This window comes from Lepus europaeus, chromosome 7 (genome assembly GCF_033115175.1).
Source record: "Lepus europaeus isolate LE1 chromosome 7, mLepTim1.pri, whole genome shotgun sequence".
NCBI classification, from domain to species: Eukaryota; Metazoa; Chordata; class Mammalia; order Lagomorpha; family Leporidae; genus Lepus; species Lepus europaeus.
In genome coordinates, this window is record NC_084833.1 from 64,377,122 (window position 1) to 64,395,125 (window position 18,004).

The following is an 18,004-nucleotide window of genomic DNA, read 5'->3' on the forward strand; positions in this document are numbered from 1 at the left end:
AACTTGTAAGTATGCTAAAAACCACTGGACTGTACATCTTAAAATTATGGATTATGAATTCACTTTTAAAACTTATTTTTGTCTCTTATGGATTAAGCTTCAAATTTTTATTTTAGTACTATATTCACCATTATGTAACAGTGGTATCACAGATATTAATTACTTTTATTTTTTTAAAAACGATTTATTGGGGCTGGCACTCTGGTGTAGTGGGTAAAAGCCACCGCCTGTAGTGTCAGCATCTCATATGGGTGCTGGTTCAAGTCCTGGCTACTCCACTTCTGATCTAGCTCCCTGCTAATGTGCCTGGGAAAGAGCAGAAGACGGCCCAAATGCTTGGACCCCTGTACTCATGTGAAAGACCCCGAGGAAGTTCCAGGATCCTGGCTTTGAATTGGCGCAGCCTTGGGCTGTTGCAGCCATCTGGGGAGTGAACCAGTGGATGGAAGACCTCTCTCTGCCTGTCTGTAACTCTGCCTTTCAAATAAGTAAATAAATGTCTAAAAAATATTTAATTCATGTGTTCATTTATTTGAAAGGCGAAACAGCAGACAGGGTGAGCAGAGAATCTACCGATCTACCGTCTGCTGGTTCACAAAAGCAGGTCTGGGCTCCATCCTGGTCAACCACATGAGTGGCAGAGGCACAACTCCTTGGGCCATCATCTGCTGCCATCTCAGACTCATCAGGAGTAAGTAAGCTGAGTAGAGTATTCAGGACTCAAACTAGCTCTCCAGTATGGGCTGCTGGAATTGTAAATGACAACTTAACCCATTGTGCTGTGACCCTGGCCTTGAACCAAAGTCCTAGCAGGTTTTTTTTTATTTTTATTTATTTTTTTAAGTCAGAATTACACAGAGGGAGGGATAGAGAAATCTTCCCATCCGCTGGTTCACTCCCCAAATGGCTGCGGCTGGTCAAAACCAAAGCCAGAAGCTTCATCTGGGTCTCGCATGTGGTGCAGGGGCCCAGGGACTTGGGCCATCTTCTGCTGCTTTCTCCGGCTCATTAGCAGGGAACTGGATCAAAAGTGAAGCAGGCGAAACTCTAACCATCACCCACATGGGATGCCAGCATGGCAGGAGGTGGCTTTACCCACTGTGACACAGCCGTGGACCCTCTTTTTTTTTTTTTTTTTTAAGCCACAACCAGTTGCTTTCAATCCAGTTAGATTGACTACTCTTGCCTCTGTTTTCCTTCCTCTGTCCCAGTGTGAATTGAGGAATCCTTTGAGTCTGATTGCCAATTTTTGAAGCTGAGGACAATCCACTGAATTCTTTTAAAAATAATGATTATTTATTTGAAAGACAGTTACAGAAAGGCAGAGAGAGAGAAAGGGAGGTGGGTCTTCTATCCGCTGGTTTACTCCCCAGATGGCTGCAACAGCTGGAGCTGCACTGATCCGAAACCAGGAGTCAGAAGCTTCTTCCAGGTCTCCCATGCGGGCTCAGGGGCCCAAGGGCTTGGACCATCTTCTACTCCTTTCCCAGGCCATAGCAGAGAGCTGGCTTGGAAGTGGAGCAGTTGGGACTCGAACCAGCACCCATATGGGATGCTGGCACTGTACATGGCGACTTTATACGCTATGCCACAGAGCCAGCCCCTCCACTGAATTCTTTGATAATGCTGAATAACTTCTTTTTTCACTGTTACTAAAATAAGAAAATGGAAGATGTTCATGCTGTCCTTGTACTCAAGACAGTTTTGTTCTATTGATATACCTTTGTGCCCAAGGATTTTATTTTTTTGTCCCCACTGTTCACCCCGCTAAGGCCAGAGGATGCCTGAGGAACCAGAGGAAACTGTAATCACCAAATCAGTTAATTCAGAAACTTCTTTCCTGATCGTCACACGTCTTTCCTGAGTTGAAGAATTCCAAAAATGGTGTTCTTCACCTGCAGTGAAATGTCTTTGTAGAACTCTATTCAAATGTGCACTGGAGAATTGTAACTAGAATGAGTCTATCAAAGCTATCACATGCCTGTTTTCTGTAAACTGGTTAGCCACCCAGCTCTGGTATCAGGTATGTTAGTTTGATAAAAAGTCTCTTCGCTTGGTGGTGTTGGGAAGTGATTTCCTTAAAATAGTATTTTTGAGCTATATTTTCAGCCAAATTCTGATTGTTTTAAGTTGAGGGAAATGGGAAGTACAAGGTTTTTTAGATGCCACAGGCTCTGCACATATAATCACCATTGGATGTTTGGCAGATGTTCGGCCTAGCAGTTAAGATGCCCATGTAGGGTGCAGGGCTGTGGTGAGGTAGGCTAAGCCTCTACCTGCCGCACCGGCATCCCACATGGGCACCAGTTCCAGTCCCAGCTGCTCTGCTTCCAATCCAGTTCTCTGCTTATGGCTTGGGAAAGCGGTGGGAGATGACCCAAGTGCTAGGGCCCCTGCACCCAAGTGGGAGACTTGGAAGAAGCTCCTGGCTCCTAGCTTCAGATCGGCCCAGCTCTGGCCATTGTGGCTATCTGGCGGGAGTGAACCAGCAGATGGAAAATCTGTCTTCCCCATCCCTCCCTCTTTTCCCTAAATTTTTTTTAAAGATTTATTTATTTACTTGAAATCAGAGTTACAGAGAAAAGGAGAGGTCTTCATCCGCTGGTTCACTCCCCAGTTGGCCACAACAGCCGCAGCTGCACTGATCTGAAGCCAGGAGCTTCTTCCAGGTCTCCCATGCAAGTGCAGGGGCCCAAGGACTTGGGCCATCTTCTGCTTTCCCAGGCCATAGCAGAGAGCTGGATCAGAAGTGGAACAGCGGGACTTGAACCAGTGCCCATATGGGATGCTGGCATTGCAGGCAGTGGCTTTATCCGCTTCACCACAGCGCTGGTCCCTCAAATAAATTAAAAAAAAAAGGCATCAGCAGCCAGGGCTGCCGATATGGGCAATTTCCTGCTAATGCAGACCCAGGGAGGCAGAGGTAATAGGTAAAGTGATTGGGTTCCTGCCACCCACATGGGAGACCCGGATTAGGTTCCTTTTTGGCCTCAGTACCAGCTGTTGAGTACGTTTAGGGAGCCCTGTTTGCCTCAAAAAGCAAAACAAAACTTTTTTTTTTTTTTTTGATTAATAAAAAATATTAACTAAAACTTGTTAGATAGGAATTGAGATATGTATCATGGCTGTCTCTTTGGGGATCCCTTTGTTTCCTGTTCCTTTTTTTTGTTTGTTTGTTTGTTTTGGAAGAGAGATCTGCTAGTTTAAAAAAGGAACCAAATGCCTTTGACAGCCAGTGCTGCACCAGGCTGAAGCCATGAGCCTGGAAGTTAATCTGGGTCTCCCACGTGCGGCAGGGACCCAGGCCCTTGAGGAATCACTGTTGCCTCCCATGGTGTGTGTTAGCAGGAAGCTGGGACTCCAGTATGGGACGTGGGCTTCCTAAGCAGCAACGTAGCCACTGTGCCAAATGCCTGCCCTTGTTCTCATGTTTTTGATGGCTAATCATTCTTTTCCTTTCTTCACAGGAAGCATTGTGAGACAGAGAATGTGGGTTTTGAAATCATAAAAGGTTGATTGATTCCTGGATTTAGTACTTTCTAGCTTTCACCTTTGGCAAGTTTAATAACGCTGTTAGTGGTGTCTATAAAGGAGGATGGTGACTGTGCTTACCTCGTAGGGTTATTGTAGGGATTAAGTAAGACAATATAAAATGTTCAGTAAAATATATAGCATTTACTACACATTCAAGAAGTGGTAGCTATCTCCTGACTTCGGCCTGGCTCAGACCTAGGCATTGCGGCCATCTGGGGAATGAACCAGCAGATGGAAGATCTCTGTCTTTCCTCTCTCTGTAACTCTAACTTTCAAATGAATAAATCTTAAAAAAAAGAGTGGTGGCTATAATTATACCTTTTGCCTACCTTCTATCCTTAAATTCTGTGAACAACCAGTGAGATAATGTTAGCTATGTTTATATTTGCTAAACTTAAACTAGAAGTTAACATTTTAGAAATCTTTCTCACTTTTTAAAATCAAGGTTCAGATTTAAAAAGAAAAAGAATAGGTATTAACATATCATGTCCGTGGCTCTAAGCATACAAAAATGTGTAGTCCGTTTTACCTTGTGAGGGAGACAGAACACCATGAGGTAACCATGACACAGTGTATATAATTTACATAATTGATAGCAACAGCAGTAGCTAATTTTAGTAAGTACTTGTGTATCAGACACTGTGCTGTGTCTTGTAATATTTAATTTCTTACCCATCTGTGAAATGGACACTTTTACCATTCTTTTAACAATTTAGCAAACTAAGGCTTTGGAGAAGTAAAGCTATTTGCTCCATCTTCCAGCAGTAAAGTAGAAAAGTGACAATTAAAATCAAGTAGTCTGGCTCCAAACCCTTTGGATAGGAAAGACTCACTTTATTGAATGGAGGAAAAAAATCTGTTTGCCTACATTTGTATTTAATCCAAACCCAGTCACTTTCTCAAGATGGATACATCTATGAGAAAGCCACAAATAGAATCAGCTGTGGGGTTGAGTTCAGAGATTAAAGCAAGTAAAAATAAGTTCCTACCACTGAAGACAGGACAATTTTTATTATTTTTAAATTTGAGTTGAAAGGCAGAGTTGCAGAGAGGGAGAGATCAATCATCTATCCGTTGGTTCACTCTCCAAATGGCTGCAACAGCCGGAGCTGATTCGATCTGAAGCCAGGAGCCTCCTCCGGGTCTCCCACCTGGGTGTAGGGGTCCAAGTACCTGGGCTGTCTTCCTCTGCTTTTCCCAGGCGCATTAGCAGGGAGCTGGATTGGAAGTGGAGCAGCCAGAACTCAAACTGGCATCCATATGGGATTCTTTAGCTTCTCCTCCAGAGCACTGTGATCCCTTTGACTGATGATCCTATGTGTATGATCAATTCCATACTTAATATGATCACTTTATCACATAAGATGGGATTAGTGCCATCCAGCTAAATGGGATTTGGAGTCTCATGGCAAATTTTTAGCTTCACTCTTAGGAGTAGGTCTGTGGGAATGTGTGCTGATCTGTACAGCTCCTCCTTCTCTCATTCCCACTCTTATTTTTAACTAGGATCTATTTTCAATTGACTTAATACATCTATGATTAATTCTGTGTTAAGGCGTTCAGCCAATGGTATTAAGAAAAATAGTGAGATAATGATCCTTGACAGTCAAGACAATGCTGTTCAAGTAATTCTCATAGTGTCTGTTTCACTTCTACAGGTTTCCTTTTAGGTGCTCTGTTAGTTGTCATGGATCAGGGAGAACATATTATATTTGTCCCTTTCAGACTGGCTTATTTCACTAGTATGATATTTTCCAGATTCATACATTTAGCTGTAAATGACCAGATTTCGTTTTTTAACTGCTGTATAGTATTCCGTAGAGTATATATCCCATAATTTCTTTGTCCAGTCTTCCATTGATGGATATTTAGGTTGATTCCATGTCTTGGCTATTGTGAATTGAGCTGCAATAAACATATAGGTGCAGATGTCTCTCATTTGCTGATTTCATTTCCCTTGGGTAAATTCTGAGGAGTGGTGTGTGGGCCAGCCACACCAGATGAATGGAACCTAAGGGAGGGAGAGGAACTGAAAACAGGGACAAGAGATCATACAGAGTGGGATGGATGGGTCGTATGGTAGGGCTATATTCAGATTTCTGAGGTATTTCCAAACTGTCTTCCATAGTGGCCTTACCAGTCTGTATTCCCACCAACAGTAGATTAGGGTACTTTTTTCCCCACATTCTCATCAGCATTTGTTGTTTGTTGATTTCTGTATGAAGGCCGTTCTAACTGGAGTGAGGTGAAACCTTGTTGAGGTTTTGATTTGTATCTCCCTGATGGCTGGTGATCCTGAACATTTTTTCATGTGTCTGTAGGCCATTTGGATTTCCTTTTTTGAGAAATGTCTACTTAAGTCATTCGCTCACTTCTTGACTGGGTTTTTTGCTTTGCTATTGAGTTTTTTGATCACTTTATATATTCTGGTTATTAATCCTTTATCAGTTGCATGGTTTGCAAATAATTTCTCCCATTCTGTTGGTTGCCTCTTTACTTTCCTGTTTCTTTTGCTGTACAGAAGCTTCTCAATTTGATATAGTCCTACTTGTTAATCTTGGTTTTTATTGCCTGTGCCTCCAGGGTCTCTTCCAGGAACTCTGTGCCTAGGCTGATATCTTGCAGAGTTTCCTCAATGCTCTCTAGTAATTCGATGGTATTGGGTCATAGATTTAGGTCTTTAACTCATTTTGAATGGATTTTTGTGTAAGGTGTAAGGTGTAAGGTAGGACTCCTTTACTCTTAACTGCTTACATATATGGCCTTGGTACTAATAGAAAGAAGCTAAATAAGTAAAAATAGATGGAGTACAAATAGTAACTAAGTAAATGTGTATCTGTAATAAGCAGGAGGAAATGAGAAGAGGAATTCTGTATGAACTACAGCATGTGACAGATCTTCTAACTGAAAATACAGTACTGCCTGTATCAGGGGTTCCCAAGACTACCCTGATTGATGATTTGTTAGAAGGACCCATTGACTTACCTATGAGTACAACTACATGCTAAGGTTTATTACAGCAAAAGGACACAAAGCAAAATGAGCAAAGGGGAGAGGTTCGTGTGCAAAGTCCAGAGGAAGCCAAATGCAAGGTCATGAGTCTTCTGCCCCTGGAATCCCATAGCACATGCTTAGTTCCCTAGCAAAGACAGTTGTGACAGTGCGTATGGAGCATTGTCTGCAGGGGAAGCTCCTTAGAGAAGTCCTGCTTGGTTTTTAGCAGTGCCTGGGTAAGTAGGCACCTTCTGCCTCGAATGTGGCAGACTCCCAGAAGGAAGCGTGTTCACCATAAATCACATTGCTTATACAGTTAAGGCACAACAAGTCACTCTTGTCACTTAAGGGAACATACTGTATCAGTGTAGGCAACTGTTTACTAGCCAACTGGACAGGGACCAACCTGGCAGGCAGGCCTTTCTAACTAAGCATGATTGTTCAGGCCTGTGTTAACTCTTCCGCGTACTGCCTCTTGTGATTTATTCTTCGATGTCCGACAGAAAATAACCTTTGCTTTGTCTTTTTATTAACTTTTATTAGTACAGAAGGAAAAAGTCTGTACTTAGTGTTGAGGAAGACAAGAATGAGGGGGGAAATGATAGCTTCTAAAGTAGCTGAGTAGCAGTAGAGAGAACATGAGTAGCAGCATACATTTTAGTTGATGAGCGATAGGGAATATCAGAAAAATAAGTCCTATTATCAACTTGCCCCTTTTCTAGAAATTCTCTGTTCTGTAGCAGAGTCACTGTTTGGAAATGTCCTCTGGCTTTTCATGCACACAGAATGAGTGATATTTCCATCTCTTCAGAAATCAGATTATCACCTTTTTTATGATTCATGTAACTCTCTTGAAATGTTCTGTTCACTTACTGAAGAATACTGTTAGATACCAGGCAGTATTTCAGCACACATTGTAATGCTGTGTTTATAGTTCATTCCTGAACATTTTTAAGAACTGGCCTCTGGGCCGGTGCCGCTGCTCATCAGGCTAATCCTCCGCCTTGCGGCACCGGCACACCAGGTTCTAGTCCCGGTCGGCCATTGGAGGTTGAACCAACGGCAAAGGAAGACCTTTCTCTCTCTCTCTCTCTCCCTGTCCACTCTACCTGTCAAAAAAAAAAAAAAAAAAATCAAAACTGGCCTCTGAATTGTAGAGCCACGTTTCTTTTCTGTGGCAATGCCTGCAGTGATGTGTGGCTCGTTTCCTATGAGAATATGATTTTTCTTTTTTGGAATGACTCAGAATTTTTTACATTACTTTATTCTGACTTTATTTTTACAAATAATTCAAAATCATTTTTAAGTTAATGGTCTTTTTCTTGGAAAGAAAAAAAAAACTAGCATATTCAACTTGGAATGGATGTAAGGTGTAGTGTCTTTTTATTTTTTTTTTTTTTGACAGGCAGAGTGGACAGTGAGAGAGAGTGACAGAGAGAAAGGTCTTCCTTTGCTGTTGGTTCACCCTCCAACAGCTGCCGCGGCCGGCACCCCGCGCTGATCCGAAGGCAGGAGCCAGGTGCTTCTCCTGGTCTCCCATGCGGGTGCAGGGCCCAAGCACTTGGGCCATCCTCCACTGCACTCCTGGGCCACAGCAGAGAGCTGGCCTGGAAGAGGGGCAACCGGGACAGAATCCGGCGCCCCGACTGGGACTAGAACCTGGGGTGCTGGCGCCGCAAGGCGGAGAATTAGCCTGTTGAGCCATGGCGGCGGTGAGTTGTAGTGTCTTGAACAGCAGTGTTGATGGTTGTGCTGAGGTCCACAGCTGCAGCCTACTGTGCTGGCTCCAAGTCATGGTTCAGAAGGTTTTAAAAACAGAACCCAAAGATGCTCCCTTGGTAAAGGTTTCTTATTAAACATTTGTGTGAATGGTGACAACCAGACACCTGCTTTACTCTAATACAATGCAGACAGTGCCAAACCTATATACATACACAGGCCTGCTGCCAGCATGTGTCAGGGTCACCACAGGTTGGAGCACACCTGTGTACAAGAGGACCATCTTGCTAGTGGGGCTACATTCAACAGCTTCTTCACGCATCTTTTTGCCCATGATACAGAGGTAAACCAGTTTTAAATTGTTTGTTTTCAGTAAACTGCCTGAGAATGTGTCCTAACAAATTGAACTAGTACCCATCTGAATAGGTTTTTAATTTTTTTTTTTAGTTTTAATACAGATGTCTGACTCTGCTCAATCATCAGACTGCATGCATGAAAAACTGGCCAGCCCACACGATGTATTAATCATTAGCAAATGAAACTGTAAGGAGGCCACTTAGTACTTCCTTGTCATTAAGGTGGTACAGGTATGTGTAATGTAGTTTGATCTTTAGGAGACTGGGTCTGCAACCAATGGATGGAAATTTGTGTGTATGGGCAGAAGATACTTTCAGTGTTCAGTTTTGCTATATAGAAGCAGAATGAATAAATGAACTTTTTTTTAGCAAGAGGTAGGTAAGTGATTCATTTGATTCTTTTGGGTGGGGAGGAGAAAAGGAATTGCAAGTAGGCCTTCATTTTGCAGTCACTTGTATGAATTCATAGTTGACTGTCTCCATCAATATCTTTTGGTCATTTCTACTACTTATTCCTCCATACCAGTATTAACGATGCTGTCCTTATCAAAGTCCCAGAATGCTTCATGGATCTTCTATTACCTCATTTTTCTAGCCACCATAGTAAAATAATTTTGGGAAGTCCACAGTGCCATTACTGTCAGCATCTATTTCATTGATCATATCCTGCAATTTAGCTTCTCCTGGGTTCTGATCCAGTTGACCTCATGACATTTCCAAGTTTCTTTATTGCGATGGTGCCATCACCTTTGTTATCAAATAGGGAGAAAGCTTTCTTGAATTCAGCAGTCTGTTCTCTGGACAGCTGGTCAGCCATGGTACAAGGGCAGAGGAAGGTGTAGGGGGGTGTGGCTGCACCAGTGAGGGGCCTCTGACAGTGAGAGTATACAGCTGCCGCTGCTGCAGAGGCTCCTGTGCTGCCACTTGCACCCTGCCCAACTGCGAGTAATCACAGCACCGCATCCACAGCGACTAGCTCAAATAATTCAGATTCTGTTGCAGGTTTGTCTCTACAAGTTGTCATCAGAATGGGATGTACTTGACTGCATGTAAATGAGCTGGCTGTTTAGCTAGGAAACAGGTCAGTTTTTTCGTGGTTCAATTTGCATTTTTAAATATTAGGCGTCATGTTTGATTTGTAGGCTGGCAGGCTGTGAAACTCAATATTGCAACATGTTACCGTGAGCAGTTTGCTCGAAGAAAATTTGTTTTTATAAGGTACCAAAGGATAAAACTTGATTGGCTTTAAATCACTTTCAAGTGTGGCTGTTTTAGTTCATATTTTCCCTTCTAACAAATTTCAAGAGCAGTATTTTTCATTTGTAACTATTTCACAGATCAAGATTGGTGAGATATCTTTTTAAAATAATCCATTCTAAAGTCAGATGCATTTTGATTCATGTGCCAGTTTGTCATTTTATGAATTACAGGATTTAAGAGTTGTCTATTGTGATCTCTAAAAGACAGCTTTATCAAATTATTTGTAGAACCCTGTTCCACTTAAGCTGTGGCCACTTAATCATTTGAATTTGAGAAAAATTATTGTTATGTCATAGATTCACATGGTTAAAAACTTTCACACTTTGAGAAGTCTTCCACCATATCCTTTTACCCCTACAGGATATCTGGATGTACTATTGTTTATTTAACCAGGCCCCTCTAGATGAATACTTTTTTAACTACTAGAAAAATTGCAATAAGTAATCTTGTACTAGATGTCTTCAAACATCTAGTTAATGGAAAGTGAGTATTATGAAAAAACATGGATTTCAAAATTTTTGCACAAAAAATAACCTTTTTCATTTCATTTTTCCATAAACTTTTTTTTTTTGACAGAGAGAGAGAAAGATCCTCCTTCTGTTGGTTCACTCCCCAAATGGCTGCTATGGCCAGCGTTGTGCCAATCCAAGACCAGGAGCCAGGTGTCCCTAGTCTCCCATGCGGGTGCAGGGTCCCAAGCACTTGGGCCATCCTCCACTGCCTTCCTGGGCCACAGCAGAGAGCTGGACTGGAAGAGGAGCAACCGGGACTAGAACCCGGCACCCATATGGGATGCTGGCACCACAGGCAGAGAATTAAGCAAGTGAGCCACGGCACCAGCTCCTCCATAAACTTTTTAAAGTACCTGCATGTATTATTCCTTATGTATACAGTTACAGGAAAATTTCTGGAAGTGGAAAGTTGAATCCAGGTGCTAAATTGACTTTTGTAGGTATTCTAACATCTTGCACATCCATCACATGAGAGTGACTTCCCTCTGAGAAGCTCTGTTCAGAAAACATTCTAAACTTCTATGGTTGAGGGAAATTTAAGCAGACTTTGTCCAAAGTCACATAACAAACTGTTGATGGGACTGGTTTTAGAATTTGATTTGGATAGTTGAAACTATAGTGTTCTTTCCAGCAGACTGTACTGGATCTGCTGTCCTCTTAAGGTTAAGACATGCTGATAAAATATAAAAAGTTGTCAGCTGACAAAGATTTTTAAAGGAGACCTTCCTCATTTTGTTATCTACATTTTCTGAAATTTGTGGTCACAGAATGAAAGAATGAGCAAATAGAGTTTTTGTTTGTTTGTTTGTTTACTTAACTTTGAGAAAAATGGGGCCAGCTATGTGAGTTCACACAGGCAGTCTCTGGGGCCCTTTTAAGGGTTGTGGTTCTAGGCTTGCAAACAGCTGACTTCTGTGCAGGAAGGTGGCAGCATGCTAGGAGAACCGCCTGATTGTAGTGATCTAACCTTGTTCAATCTCTTTTTAAATTGTCTTAGTTTTTCAGCATTAGAGGACAAACACTAAATGTTATGCACACTTACAGATGCTCTGAAGAAAATAGTTCATTTTAATTTCAGTGAGATGCTGAGTTTCTTGATGTACAACTTTTCTCTTTGTTTTCCAGTGGAAGATTGATGATAAGCCTGTAAAAATTGATAAGTGGGATGGATCAGCTGTGAAAAACTCTCTGGATGATTCTGCCAAAAAGGTAATTTTCTTGAACAGGCATCCATTAGCATGGATATAACTGGCAGCCCACTTCCTGGAGGATCTTTCTCTTCTGTAATTTGGGAGTGATATTAATTTTCAATGTTAGGAACTGAGCCAGAAAGCAGTGTCTAAAATTCTCACAGAATAAGTAGGGGAAAATGTTAAAATATAAATGTTTACTATCTCAGGAAAGGTAGTAATTTATTATTTAGCCTAGAGCACCAAAGGTTGAGGAGATAGGACGTTCTTTCAGAATTAGTTGACTGTCTCTCCATTTGAAAAGGGCAGAGAAAATTTTAGCTGTGTCCTTTGGGGAAAGCTGAGGTAGGGTTTATTGTTGTTGATATATATCAAGGTGTTGGTGAGCTTTTTCTCTGGGATCGTTCACAAACAGCTGAGTCTTTGCTTGGAGTAGTAAAATCCCAATTGGAGAGAACTACTTGGTAATTTCTATAATTCTTAAAATTTATCATGGAAAGCAAGAATAAAAGGTAGTAGAAAGGAAGCATTCCTGTTAGCTTGATTCCTTTTTCTTCTCACCAGGTACTTCTGGAAAAATACAAGTATGTGGAGAATTTTGGTTTAATTGACGGCCGCCTCACCATCTGTACCATCTCCTGTTTCTTTGCCATAGTGGCTTTGATCTGGGATTACATGCACCCTTTTCCAGAGTCCAAGCCTGTTTTGGCTTTGTGCGTCATATCATATCCTTTATTGATGCTCAGGTTTGTTTTCCAGGGCAGTTTCTAACAATCTTTACTGATAACTCCTTCCCATTACTCACAAAAAGCAAACTGTCATCGTAGGGCCTAATGATGTTAGAATTTAATATTATGAGCTGTGGACATCTGTAAATGTGTGGTGTTTTAAGTTTAATATGTCTATTTTATCTGTAATTCACTTTATGAATGTAGAGGTTATTATAATCCTAATATGAACACTCAATAGCACAGTAATAGTAAGACCTGGCTCTTCCCATTTCTAACCTAGAACTTTTGGCATCAGAACAGACTACCTCAAGCCATTCATTCCAAAATGTTAGGAAGTTTGGAGGTTCAGATCTGGGTCGGGTTCCCTTGAAGCTACAGAGCTGTCCTGGGAGGTCCTAAGTTGAGGTGCTTGTGTTATAGTGGCATTAAGGACCTCTTTGGAGCTAGAGAACAGGGTTTGAAATCCATGGTATTTGTAATTTTGTGCTAATAAACAAGTTTTTTTGAGACTAGAATGCTTATTACTTGTAAATATGAGCATTCAGAATTGTAAAGATTACATGAGGGGCTGGTCCACGGCTCACTAGGCTAATCCTCTGCGTGCGGTTGCTCCTCTTCCAGTCCAGCTCTGTGCTGTGGCCCAGGAAAGCAGTAGAGGATGGCCCAAGTGCTTGGGCCCTGTACCTGCATGGGAGACCAGGAGAAGCACCTGGCTCCTGGCTTTGGATCGGCACAGCGCACCAGCCATAGTGGCCTGTCAAAAAAAAATTTAAATGAGATGGGTTGGTAAAGTGGGTAAAGCCACTGCCTGCAGTGCCAGCATCCCATATGGGTGCTGGTTTGAGGCCTGGCTGCTCCACTTCTGATCCAGCTCTCTGATATGGCCTGGGAAAGCAGTAGAAGATGGCCCAAGACCTTGGGCCCCTGCAGTCACCTGGGAGACCCAGAAGAAGCTCCTGGCTTCGGATCAGTGTAGCCCCAGCCATTGCTGCCAATTGGGGAGTGAACCAGTGGATGGGAGGCCTCCCTCCTTTCCCTCCTTTCCCTCCTTTCCCTCCTTTCCCTCCCTGCCTCTCCTTCTCTCTCTGTGTAACTCTGACTTTCAAATAATAAATAAATCTTTTTAAAAAAAAGATTAAATGAGAGATCTTACAATATATTTCCATATGTGATATAGACAATTCCCAATTAACGATGGTTTGTTAATGATTTGTCAGTGGTGCCAAAGCAAACCCATACAACAGACTTCAGAAAGTTTGTGAGGAAATGAAATAAATTTAAGGGGGCCAGCGCTGTGGTGCAGCAGGTTAAAGCCCTGGCCTGAAGCGTGGGCATCCCATGTGGGTGCTGGTTCTAGTCCCGGCTGTTCCTCTTCTGATCCAGCTCTGTTATGGGATAGCAATGAAGGATGGCTCAAGTCCTTGGGCCCCTGCACCCATGTGTGAGACCTGGAAGAGGCACCTGGCTTCGGATCTGCGCAGCTCTGGCCATTGTGGCCATCTGGGGTGTGAACCAGCAGATGGAAGACCTCTCTCTATGTAAAAAAGAAAAAAATTTTTTTTTTTAATTTTTATTTATTTAAAATCTTATATATTCATTTGAAATGTGGAGTTACAGAGAAAGGGAGAGACACAGAGAGATAAATCTGCTGATCTATCCCCAAATGGTCACAATAGTTGGTATTGGGCCAGATCAAAGCCAGGAGCCCAGAACTCTATCCGAGTCCTCCACGTAGTTAGCAGTTGCCCACACACTGTCTCTGCTTTCCCGGGCGCGTAGCAGGGAGCTGTGTCAGAAGTGAAGCTGCCAGGAGTTGAACCAGTGCTCATGTATGGGATGCCGGCATTGCAGATGGCAGCTTAACCCATCACACCATAATGCTGGCCCTGGGAACATGGAATTAAAAGACTGCACGCTGGACATGAACTTTGTAAATACTGCTGGTAATGTTTTTCACTTTCAGTACAAGTACAGTCTTCAGTGAATTACTGAGGATATTCAGTACTTTACCCAACTGCAGGCTAATTAATTAATTGAACATGTTTAAGGTATGATATTCTGTAGATTGTTATTAAGTCCGTGGTGTGTGTGTGTGTGTGTAACTTGGGAAGGAAAGGTTTCTTCAGCTGACAGTTTGGAGGCTGGAAGTCTGAATGGCTTGATGCTTGCTCTGGTGAAAGCCCCATCGTGGATGGTGGAGCTTCTGTGGAGGAAGGATCATATGGCAAGCCAGGAAGCAGAGAGAGTGGATCAACCCCAACTCAGGCTTTATTACTCTCATGAAAACTCACAGGGGACAGCGCCGTAGCTCAATAGGCTAATCCTCCGCCTGTGGCGCCAGCACCCCGGGTTCTAGTCCCGGTTGGGGTGCCGGATTCTGTCCTGGTTGCCCCTCTTCCAGGCCAGCTCTCTGCTATGGCCCGGGAGTACAGTGGAGGATGGCCCACGTGCTTGGGCCCTGCACCCGAATGGGAGACCAGCAGAAGCACCTGGCTCCTGCCTTCGGATCAGCGCAGTACGCCGGCCACAGCAGCCACTTGGGGGTGAACCAACAGAAAAGGAAGACCTTTCTCTCTCTCTCTCTCTCTCTCTCTCTCTCTCTCTCACTCTCACTGTCCACTCTGCCTGTCAAAAAAACAAAAAACAAAACAAAACAAAAAAACCACAACACCTCATACAGGAGCTGCCTTCCAGCAGCATGCCCTCAATGCCCTGGGGACTACCTACTAGGTCCCACCTCCTAAAAGTTCCACCATCTTATGGTAGTGCCACCCTGGAGACATGAGCCTCCGAATCACACCACTCCTGGCCTGCAAAAGTTCATGACTGTCTCACAATGCAAAATGCCAATATTCCATCCCTAGGAGTCCCAAAGTCTTAGTTCTAGTTATTATTAAAAATTCCAAGTCCCAAGTCTTAGCTGAAATCAGGGCAAATTCTTTTAACTATGAGCCCCTGTAAAATGGAGAACAAGTTACATACTCTGAAGATATACTTGTATGATATCAGAGGATAAATATTCTTATCTCAAAAGGAAATGATAGGGAAAAAGAAAAGAGGATGAATCAGCTCAAAGCAAGAAACCTAGGAAGGCAAACGTTAAATCTTTTTTTAAAAATGTTTATTTATTTGAAAGGCAGAGTTACAGAGACAGAGTTCTTCTGTCGGTTCACTTCCCAAATGGCTGCTGTGGCCGGTGCTGTTCCAGGCTGAAGCCGGAAGCCTAGAACTCCATCCAGGTCCCACATGGGTGGTCGAGGCCCAAGTATTTGGGCCATCTTCTGCTGCCTTCTCAGGTTCATTAGCAGGGAGCTGGATCAGAAGTGAGCAGCTGGGACTTGAACTAGTACCCTATGGGGTGCTGACATGAAAGGCATCAGCTCAACCTCCTGTGCCACATGGCCAGCCCCAAACATTAAGTCTTAAGGCTCCATGTCCAGGTTCTGGGGCACACTGTGGTGCTGGAATGACTCCTGTGGATTTGGGAAGCCCTTAAAGGGATTTTCAGCTTTCATACTTTGGATTTACAATGGGCTTATTGGGATATAACACCATCATTAAATTGAGGAGTGTCTTCAGTTACTTTCCTATGATTATACAAAATTAATGATTGTTATTAGCCCAACTTGATTATTTCTCAAGAAGTTGAATACAAAGAATTATTAGAAAAGTTGTGCATATTCAGGGGCAGGTGTTTGGTTAAGGTACTGCTTGGGACACCTGCAACCCCTATTGGGAGTGTCCACTCCTGATCCCATCTTCCTGCTGACATCCCACACCCCGGCAGACAGCAGAAAATAGCTTAAGTAATTCGGTCCTGCCACCCACACAGGCAACCTGGATTGGTTTCTTGGAGTCTGGCTTTGGCCTGGTCCAGCCCCTACTATTACATGCATTTGGGGAGTGAAGATGGGAGCTTTCTCTACATGTGTCTATGTATGTATTATCTGTCCCTCTCCTTTTTTCTCTACCTACCTCTCTGCCTCTCAGATTTAAAAAACAAAAGTTACACATGTTCATAGTAACTTTTTTTTTATGTCTCCCCTTCTTCTCACTCCAATCTGTATGTACTGCTCAATATTTTATTTCTAATTAGAAGATACAGTGGACATCTTTTCCTGTTAGCATATACAACTTTACCTCTTTTTTTAACATTTATTTATTTGAAAGACAGAGGCAAAGAGAGGTCTCTCATCTGCTGGTTCACTCCCCAAATGGCTATGATGGCTGGAGCTGGGCCAATCCAAAGCCAGAAGCCTGGAGCTTCTTCCAGGTCTCCCATGTGGGTGCTGAAGCTCAAGAAGCATATTCTGCTGCTTTCCCAGGCCATAGCAGAGAGCTGGATTGGAAGTGGAGCTGCCAGGACTTGAACCTGTGCTCACACGGGATGCCAGCACTACAGGCAGCAGCTTTACCTGCTATGCCATAGTGCTAGCCCCTCTACCTCTTTTTTTTTTTTTGACAGGCAGAGTGGACAGGGAGAGAGAGAGAGACAGAAAAGTCTTCCTTTTGCCGTTGGTTCACCCTCCAATGGCTGCTGCGGCCAGTGCGCTGTGGCCGGCACACCACGCTGATCCGAAGGCAGGAGCCAGGTGCTTATCCTGGTCTCCCATGGGGTGCAGGGCCCAAGCACTTGGGCCATCCTCTACTGCACTCCCTGGCCACAGCAGAGAGCTGGCCTGGAAGAGTGGCAACCGGGACAGAATCCGGCACCCCGACCGGGACTAGAACCCGGTGTGCCGGCGCCGCTAGGTGGAGGATTAGCCTAGTGAGCCGCGGCGCCGGCTCTTCTACCTCATTTTTAAGAGTCACATAGTGCTGTTGAGTTATTTGTTGTGTGTAGATTTTTAAACCAAGTTATTTTGATAGGTAGTTTACTTTTGTTTAACAATGTTGTGGGGCCATGCCTCCTGTGGGAGCTTCAGTTTGAGCCTGGTTCTACATGACTGGCTGTGTGGCCGGGGGTTGGTCACTGGGCTGCTCCTGGCCTTAGCTTCCTCCCCTGTGAAACGGATGCGAGAGCGCTTTGTACTCATGAAAGCGGGGTTGTTATTGCATGTTCCCGAGAGACAGATTCTGGAGCCAGCGCTGTGGTGTAGTAGGCTAAGCCTCCACCTGTGGTGCCGGCATCCTATATGGGCACCAGTTAGTGTCCCGGCTCCTTTTCTGATCCAGCTGTCTGCTATGGCCTGGAAAAGCAGCAGAAAATGGCCCCGTGGGAGACCCAGAGGGAGCTCCTGGCTTCGAATCAGCGCAGCTCTGGCTGAAGTGGCCATTTAAGGGGAAAAACAACAGATGGAAGACCTCTCTGTAACTCTACCTCTCAAATATTTTTTTAAATGTTGTTATTACTTGAAATTTTTTTTTTTTTTTTTTTGACAGGCAGAGTGGATAGTGAGAGAGACAGAGAGAAAGGTCTTCCTTTTTGCCATTGGTTCACCCTCCAATGGCCGCCGCGGCCGGCGTGTCGTGCTGATCCGAAGCCAGGAGCCAGGTGCCTCTCCCGGTCTCCCATGCGGGTGCAGGGCCCAAGCACTTGGGCCATCCTCCACTGCCTTCCCGGGCCACAGCAGAGAGCTGGCCTGGAAGAGGGGCAACCAGGATAGAATGCAGCGCCCCAACCGGGACTAGAACCCGGTGTGTCGGTGCCGCAAGGCGGAGGATTAGCCTAGTAAGCCACGGCGCCGGCCAATATTTTTTTAAATTCT

At 43.8% G+C, this 18,004-nt stretch overlaps 1 protein-coding gene across 1 annotated transcript in view; it reads left to right on the top strand.

Annotated features, from left to right (window-relative positions):
• The window catches only part of SPCS2 (signal peptidase complex subunit 2), a 35,639-nt gene that overhangs the window by 7,877 nt on the left and 9,758 nt on the right, over positions 1-18,004 (top strand). The window contains exons 2-3 of the mRNA XM_062196714.1: positions 11,501-11,584; positions 12,130-12,290. Of these exons, the coding sequence (XP_062052698.1) occupies positions 11,501-11,584; positions 12,130-12,290 (245 nt within the window). The remainder of the gene's footprint in view (positions 1-11,500; positions 11,585-12,129; positions 12,291-18,004) is intronic.